We start from the raw sequence: 8,856 nt of genomic DNA, 5'->3' as shown, positions 1-8,856 counted from the left end.
AAGATGAAATTAACTAGAGTTGAGGAACGGGATTGCTCGAACAAGCTTGACCAGTGAGGAGATCAAAGGAGAAAGAGATGTTCCTATTGAGGTGGCTCTTGTAGACGATGCTTCCCAAGGAGATGATTGGACCGCCAGCATTGTCTCTACATTAGTGATGGATTTCTTAAATAATTAGATGTTGTTAGATTTCGAGGAATATTAAACTATTATTGGATTTTGAGGAAGATTGAATTATTTGATATTTTGTAGTGTTGGTATTATTGATGTTAATATAGTTCTTTTAAAATTATCTTTTCTTCTTCTTGAAAAACACATATAGCGACGGAACTACAACGGAAGTAAGATATCAAACCCTAACACAACCAAATTATTCTCTCGTTGGCACTATCACAACCAAATGACGGGGTTTTGGGACATACTCCCTCCGTCCCTGAAATGGCTTCCTCTTTGGGGACGGCACGGGTTTTAATAAAAAGTTGTAAAGTGTATTGATAGTGGAGAAAAAGTGATATAATTATTATTGGAAGTTGTGAAAAGTGTTATAATTAGTATTGGGAGTGGTGAAAAGTGAAAAGTAAGAATAAATAAAGTATTATTAGTGGTGGGGTAGGTTTCCAAAAATGGAAAGAAAGAAAGAGGAAGTTATTTGGGGGACGTCCCAAAATGGAAAAAGAGGAAGTTATTTTAGGGACGGAGGGAGTATATAATTTGTTGTCGTTAGTCCGTGACTAAAGCTAACGACGGAAATATTTTCGTCGTTAAATCTTTTAACTAAAACAAGATTTTAGATTCGAAACTACAAAATTTATTGGTTTAACGACAAAATTTTCTGACGCTAACGGATTGTATTTCTTTTGTTTGTGTTGTGGATGGCGACGATTCCATTGTTTTGATTTGTTTTTTTCTATAGTGAGATCATAATTTTTTTATGAACGCATTTTATAGTATAAGTGTTGTTTGTATAAGAATCACTCCTCTAGCTAGATAAACTAAAAAAATCGTATAAAGACCAACTAAAATAAATACATAAGATCTGATCTGTAGCTTCTCTAAGCAGTTGATGTGGAAGGATGACTAATTCATAATAATAAAAACATATCAATAACAAGAAATCGTAAAAGTACTGAAACATCTCACAAAAGGTGCTCAAAGGTTCTTGTGAGGATCTGGCGATACTAAACTTTCAATATTCTTCTGCGGCCAAAACATCCTTATCTTGTTTTCAATATTCTTGAGCAGCCAACACTTCATCAATATTCTTCTTCTTCTTCTTCTTCATCATCATCATCATCATCATCATCATCATCATCATCATCATCTTCCTCTTCCTCTTCCTCTTCCTCTTCCTCTTCCTCTTCTTCTTCTTCTTCTTCATACTCAAACTCAAACTCAAACTCAAACTCTTCCTCTTCCTCTTCCTCTTCCTCTTCCTCTTCCTCTTCCTCTTCCTCTTCTTCATACTCATACTCATACTCAAACTCAAACTCATCTTCTTCTTCTTCTTCTTCTTCTTCTTCTTCTTCTTCTTCATCCTCTTCCTCTTCCTCTTCCTCTTCCTCTTCCTCATACTCATACTCATACTCATACTCATACTCATACTCTTACTCTTACTCTTACTCTTCCTCTTCCTCTTCCTCTTCCTCTTCCTCTTCATACCTCGACCCAACAACAAACACCTTGTATGCACCACTTTGTTCATCGCGGCCGAACCCATATTTTTTAATTTCAAGGTCTAATTTGGGTAATTCGATGGAGATTCTAGTGGCTGGGTTCCACAAGAAAAGGCTCCCTGGTTTCTTGAGAATGCAAATAAGCCCGTCGCAGTTGCCGACGACATAAGCATCTGTCGTCAGATGATGATTGGTTGGATCGTCGATAGGGAAAGGATCGACGTCGGGGTCATCCAAGTAGGAGCGCACAGAGCATTGCTTCAATCCAAATACTGAATTTTTTGACTCACAGTTGACCACAACTTGCCAATGGGCGGCAGTTGGGTCATTGCTTGATTTATCGAGTTGGGTTCTGATGAATCTCTTGCTACTCATTAAACAACGCCATGATTTCGAAACGCACCTGAATCTCAGCAGTGATTTCGCCGCAAGTATTGACAGTATTTCTTCGATTATTTCTTCGGGAAGATAGCGGGGTTTCCTGCTCGGAGGAGGAGCGTTTTCCCGATCCATCTGCAGCGGCGGCGGTGTTTCAGAGTTAATAGGGTTTTGGTGAGTGTCTATTATTTATATATTCTAGTTCGAAGAATTCATAGGTTCCTAATTGACCTCAAAGAGAAAAAAAAAAATCCTCAATTCAACTTTAAAATTTTCTTATCGTGGCCCATGTGAAAGCTATGTTTATTTTTTCCTCATTAATGTTTCGGATTATTTTTGTGTTACAATAGAAATATCTAGAATCTATCAATTAATTGATTAATTAATTAATTAATATATAATAGCAAAACACAATACATACCACTTTAATCCTAAACTTGATGTGATAATTTAAAAAAAATGTTTTATCCCCTAAATTTTACCATTCATGTTTTTATTAATTCTCTAAATTTAAGTTATTTATTTTCTTATTGAATGATTAATTAAGAAATTGGAATCAATTGACCAATTTACCGCGTACATATCAAGTGATAATTTTAATGAAGGGAGATTTCTCTCAATAAATTTTAATTATAATTTTATTTTAATTAAATTGAAATATACATCAATAATTTTCTATTACCGACGGGAAAATCCCTGGACAAATTATATTCAAATTTACCGAGTGATTATTCCCTTGTAAACTTCTCGAATAAATTGACCTGAACTATTATTCCCTTCGCCCCATAACAAATATCTACTTTTTTTCAGCATAAAAATTTAGGTGATAATGATTAAGTGCTCTTTTGGTTCGAGTTGAAGAATGAAAATGAAATATAATCAAATAAAAGGGTGAAATGGTAATAATAAATATTACTTTTATTAAGTGTTCGATTTAACAATGGAAATGAATCATTGATAAGCCATTCCATTTCTTTTATTCCCCTCTATTCTTAGAGGTAACAAAATTGAGTGATTGAATTACCCATTACCCAAACCAAACAACAAAGTAATGAATTCAATTAATTGAATCCATTTTCAACCTCCAAAAATACCCAATCAAACATATGCTAAAAATTAAAAAGATAAAAAGTGATGGAACCCAAAGGAATAGAATTTAGTTTTATTTTGTGAAATTATAGAATTTAGATAAATATAAGCCTCGAGTTAATGGGCTCAATTAGCACTTCTTGGATAAGAAAAGGAAAAAATGTCCACCCAAATAAAAATATGGAAAAACTAGCCTTTTTTAATGTAAATGTACAATTATACCCTTAATACTGTTACACACTTTTTCGGAAAAGTGTTGTCACGACCGCACTTGCTAAGGATAGCAAATTCGGGAAAACCGCGACTAAGGGAGGGAATTTAGGAGCGGGATTTAGAAAGGGGCATATTCGGTTTCTTGATGACTTGACTTGTATAAAGAAATCAATCGAAATATCTAGAAATCAATGAAGGCCACAAGGGGACCGTACATAATATTATTCAAAGGGGTACTCAACGAGTTTGAGTACATTATTAAATAGTACATATTGTTTTGACAGATAACATAATGTCTTAGTAAAATCAGTGTTTGCAGCGGAATAATAATTTGAATATATGTATGAAGACATATACTCTACTCTGAGGTACTCGTCCTAGATTGACAGAAGCTCCGCTTGCACACTACATCCTCGATCACCGCTCAACCTGCACATTTAAAAATACATGCAGGGCTAAGTACAAAAGTACTTAGTGGACACTTGCCGAAATTTACATACATGCATAATATTTTATTGTCAAGCCTTTCAACAGTAGTAAGATACGAGGGTTTTCCTTTAAAGACTCGTATTTACCAAACATAATATCATTTCTTTCATCTATAACCCGCGCAGGTATTTTATATCATTAATCACCATATCAGTAACTCGTGCCGAGAGGGAGGCCTCCCTCTACGGACACTATGATCGGCCAACCCGCTAGATGACTCACGATCACAAAGTGTACACTAATTCCGAAGGGATTTGCGGTCCCATCCAGAATCCGAATTCGATTAACATCAGATAGGCAATTAATAATAAAACATAAAGCATTTAGGCATTGACAATATCATTTAAATTCATAAGCATAAAGTCTTAACAATTCTAATATATAATTTTAGTTTATACGTAGAAAGCCTACCTGAATAGCAGACTCACGGTTTAGCTCTAACTCTGGTGCTTGACCTTTAATTCGAGAAAATAAAATAAGATTCTAATTCTCGAAAAATCTCAATAAATGAGGATGCGTGAAAAGATTATGCATGACTCATATTCCTTTAATTAAATTATGAGATGCTAATCCTATTTAAGAAATTAAGGCTCGTCTTATGAGGTCGGATTATTAATCTTTAATAATCTACTCATCTTAAAATAATCTAATTCACTTACTAATTAATAATTAGTAAGTCTTAAAATCTTCTCTAATTAAATATAATAGAATAATTATGAAGACCCAATTAAAATAAAATAATCAAGGCCCAAAAGGAATTTAATTTGAGCCCAAAAGAATAAATTCGAAGCCCAATGCATTAATAATATTAAGCCCAACATCAATTAATTTCTAGAGCCCAACAAATGAGGCCCAAGATAATAAAATCATGAAGCCCAATAAGTGAGCCCATCATCACCCTTTAAAAATTAGTAAATTTTAATATTAATCACTAATTAAAATAATTAGGATTAATAAAGAAGCCTAAAATAATAATTCTTATTGGGTTAAATAAATAAATTTCATTGGACTTAATCAATTAAATCGTAGGAGCCCAAGTAATATAAATTCGAGACCCATTATTAATAAATAATAGGAGTCCAAGTAATAATTAATGTGGACTGGAAAGAATTAATCTTATCTCGTCAAAACCTTTAACTCAAAACATTATCACATAACTATCATTTAGGTTCGAAACTATTTATTCGAACATCAACATGCGCATTAATCATAACTCGTTCTATTTATGCCATCAAGTCAAATATTCCGTCATTTAAAAACAAATCCTATAATATTACATAGATAAATTATATCATCATAGATCATGCTTTCTTATTTTTTTTTTTAAAATCGTTTAATCATTTTCAAATAATCCATATTAATAAGTCATTTGAAAAGAATTAATTTAAATGAGAGTTTAACTCGAAATATTTCATTTTATAATCCATTTATAAATACTTGAAATAAAGAACTCCATTTAAATAATTAATTTAAAGGTCAATATATAATTAAATTAATCAAGCTCAATTTAAATTAATAATTAAGAGCTCAAATAATTTAAATAGATATAAGCCCAAATTAATTAGATAAATTAAGTCTATCATGTTTTTCTTTGAATAAGGCCCAAACAATTTAATTAAATCGGCCCAAGAGTTTAATTAAATCGGCCCAAGAGTTTAATTAAATCGGCCCAAGAGGGAGCCCAATATTTTCGGCCCAAACCCGGCTCAAACCCGGCCCAAACCCGGCTGAAACCCGGCCCAAACCCGGCTCCCTTTTCTAACCTAAATATACACACACAAACACCTCCCAACACACACACAAGCTTATCTCTCTCTAACTCTATCTCTCGGCTCTCTCTCTCCCTACTCTCTCTGCTCTCTCTCTTTACTCTCTCTGCTCTCTCTCTTCGATCTGCCGCCGCCGCTGCCGTTCAACGGCGCCGTCGCCGCCAGCGAGCGGCGCGGCCTCTCCTCCTCTCTCCCTGAACTCTTCCCCCCCTCTTCTCCTCTATCTCTCTCTCTCAATCTCGGCCGCTGGAAAGGCACAGCAGCGCAACCACGCCGCCGCTCCGTCGCCTCCGCCTCTCCTCCATGGCAGATCCGCCGCCGCTGCAACTGGATCTCGGCGAGCACCGTCGACTGGAAGCCGCTGGAGCTGCTGCTGCTTCGCCGGGAGTCGAGCTGTCGCCGCCTGGAGCTGCTGCTGCTCGCCCGGAGTCGCCGCTGGCTGGCCTGCGATCGACGGCCAGCAGCTCGCTGGAGGAGCGCCGCCGTCAGCCGCTGCCGTTTGCAGCAAGAATCCGGCAGCCGCCTCTCCTGGAGTCGCCGTCGCCGTGAGTCGCTGTGAGGAGCCGAGCACCGTCTCACAAAGGTAAGCCCCGGATCTCCCTATTCTCATTTCATTTTAAATTAAAAACTGAAACTCCTCTTTCCCTTTCTTGGCAGATCGGAGACAACCGCGGCTCCGTCGCCGTCCGTCAACCGCCGGCGACGACGAGCCACCGAGGCTGCCCTCCCCCTGACCTCGACTCACACACGCAATCAGCCAACACAAAGGGTTTTTGTGCGAGAATCATATACTGTAATTGCTCAAATAAAAGTTTTAACTCTTTCCTTGTAACTTCAGTTCACAAGTACATATTTAGTAACTGTAAATCTATGAATTTGCTACTCATTTTCTTCATTTATCAAAGCATATGTAAATCTGAGTTAATGAGCATGTGTTGGTATTCTGGAATTGATGTATACAATTGAAGGATAATATATAAATTAGAAATATAAACCTTGAATGATGAAAGATGTGGTGTCGTTTCTTGGCTGCGAGAGAGATGGTAGATGAATGTGAGAGGTGGGACTTGGCTGAAAATGGTGTAGGTTATAAAAGAAAAAAAATGGGTTGGCTTGGATGGAAATTCTTCAACTTACAGGTATGAACACTTTCAGCCTGCATGTAAGACTGAAGAATTTCCTTCAGCATGCGCTCAAAATTCTTCAGCATGCTTTAGGATTCAGCATGCTTAAGATTATTCTAATTAAAATATCCAAGAGATTAATATATTAATTATAAGGTTCCAAACTCATTTAAATACATTAAGACATATAAGCCTAATTCTTATTGAAGCATAAAATCCATTTGAGCTTGCTTCTAACATAAAATAAATTACTCATGGGCTTAAGTAAACAATCGATAAAAGATTCATATTTAACACTTCAGTGTTAAATTCTCCACAATAAATTAATGGACTCAAAATATATTTTGAGTGCATCATCTATTGAAAATAAAAAAAAAAATCATCACATATATAAATTATCAATTTCATATAAGTTCGTATTTTATAAATGGATGCTGAACTCTAATTACCATAATCAATCCTTAAATCAGTAATTAAAAGTATATAATCCTTAATAAAAAGTCGGGTCATTACATACTATCCCCCTTAAAAGAAATTTCGTCCCGAAATTTGCATACCTATGTGAAAAGTTCTGGGTATTTTTCTTTCATCTGGTCCTCAAGTTCCCACGTTGCTTCTTCTGGTCCATGGTGTCTCCACAGTATTTTGACTGACGCGATTGATTTATTCCTTAACTCTTGCACCTTTCGGTCCAAAATGGCTTCAGGTTTTTCTTCGTACGTCAAGTCTGGGTTAAGAATCATTTCATCTTGGTGAATCACGTGTTTGGGGTCAAACACGTACCGTCTCAGCTGTGACACGTGGAACACATTGTGGACGTTTCCAAAGCTAGGTGGCAGTGCCAACCTATACGCTACGGGACCTATTCTTTCAAGGATCTCATAAGGTCCTACAAAACGGGGTCTCAACTTACCCTTAACACCGAATCTAACGATCCCTTTCGAGGGTGATATTTTAAGGAAAACCTTGTCTCCAATCTGAAATTGTAGTTCAGTTCGTCGGGTATCAGCATAAGACTTCTGTCTGTCCTGGGCCTCTTTAATTCTTGCTCTAATCTGGCGGATGGTCTCAATCATCTCGCTTACTGCATCTGGCCCAAGGATTTTTCTTTCACCCACTTCATCCCAGTAAAGTGGTGATCTACACTTCCTTCCATACAGCGCCTCATAAGGTGCCATATCAATGGTTGCCTGGTAACTATTGTTGTAGGCGAATTCGATTAATGGCAGCACTGATTCCCAACTTCCTCCTCGGTCTAGCACCACTGTCCTCAACATATCTTCAAGGGTCTGAATTGTCCTTTCTGATTGTCCATCTGTTTGAGGGTGAAAGGCGGTGCTAAAGTTTAATCTCGTTCCCAACTCTTTCTGTAAACTGATCCAAAATCTAGAAGTAAATTTTGAATCTCTATCTGAAGTAATGGATATTGGTATTCCATGTAGCCGTACAATCTCACGAATGTACAGTTGGGCTAGTTTCTCCGATCCATGGGTAATTGGAATCGGTATAAAATGAGCGCTCTTTGTGAGACGGTCTACTATTACCCAAATAGCTGTGTTGCCCCTATTTGTCTTGGGTAGACCCGTCACGAAATCCATCGCTATGTGCTCCCACTTCCATTCTGGGATTTCCAATGGCTGTAATTTCCCATATGGTCGTTGATGTAAAGCTTTCACTTGCTGGCATGCAAGGCAACGCTCTACAAACGAGGCTATATCTCGTTTCATCCCGTCCCACCAAAACTTCTGTTTTAGATCTTGGTACATTTTGGTACTTCCGGGATGAGCAGTATAGGGCGTGTCATGAGCTTCACTCATGATTTCGTTTCTGAGTTCCTCGTTATGGGGAACACACAATCTTTCTTCAAAAAGAACTGCGTTATCCGTTGCCTCTTGGTAGCCTCCTGGCGTGCCTGTTCGGATCTTGAGACGAACTTTTTCCAAGCTCTCATCCGTTCTCTGGGCACTGACGATCCTTTCTCTGAGGTCTGGGACGGCTACTAGAGTTGCAATAATTGCTCTTGTCGTTGCCGGTGGCTGAACCACTTCTATTTTCAATTTGTCAAAATCCCTTACAAGCGTGTCCTCTTGAGTGAGAAGAAGTCCTAACTCGGATTGAGTT

At 37.3% G+C, this 8,856-nt stretch overlaps 1 protein-coding gene across 1 annotated transcript; it reads right to left on the bottom strand.

The window, feature by feature from the left end:
- Positions 1-1,616: 1,616 nt before the first annotated feature.
- On the bottom strand, positions 1,617-2,186 carry LOC131018400 (F-box/kelch-repeat protein At3g23880-like). Its single transcript, XM_057947126.1, has one exon. The coding sequence runs from the start codon at positions 2,184-2,186 to the stop codon at positions 1,617-1,619; it is 570 nt and encodes a 189-aa protein (XP_057803109.1).
- Positions 2,187-8,856: the final 6,670 nt, after the last annotated feature.

The sequence above is a fragment of the Salvia miltiorrhiza genome, chromosome 3 (assembly GCF_028751815.1).
Source record: "Salvia miltiorrhiza cultivar Shanhuang (shh) chromosome 3, IMPLAD_Smil_shh, whole genome shotgun sequence".
Taxonomy (NCBI): domain Eukaryota; kingdom Viridiplantae; phylum Streptophyta; class Magnoliopsida; order Lamiales; family Lamiaceae; genus Salvia; species Salvia miltiorrhiza.
Note: the sequence above shows the minus strand (reverse complement) of the source record. Positions and strands in the feature narration are given on the sequence as shown.

What these genes read in the sequence shown, in the direction of transcription:
- LOC131018400 (XM_057947126.1), bottom strand. Translation starts at nt 2,186, where the DNA reads ATGGATCGGGAAAACGCTCCTCCTCCGAGCAGGAAACCCCGCTATCTT.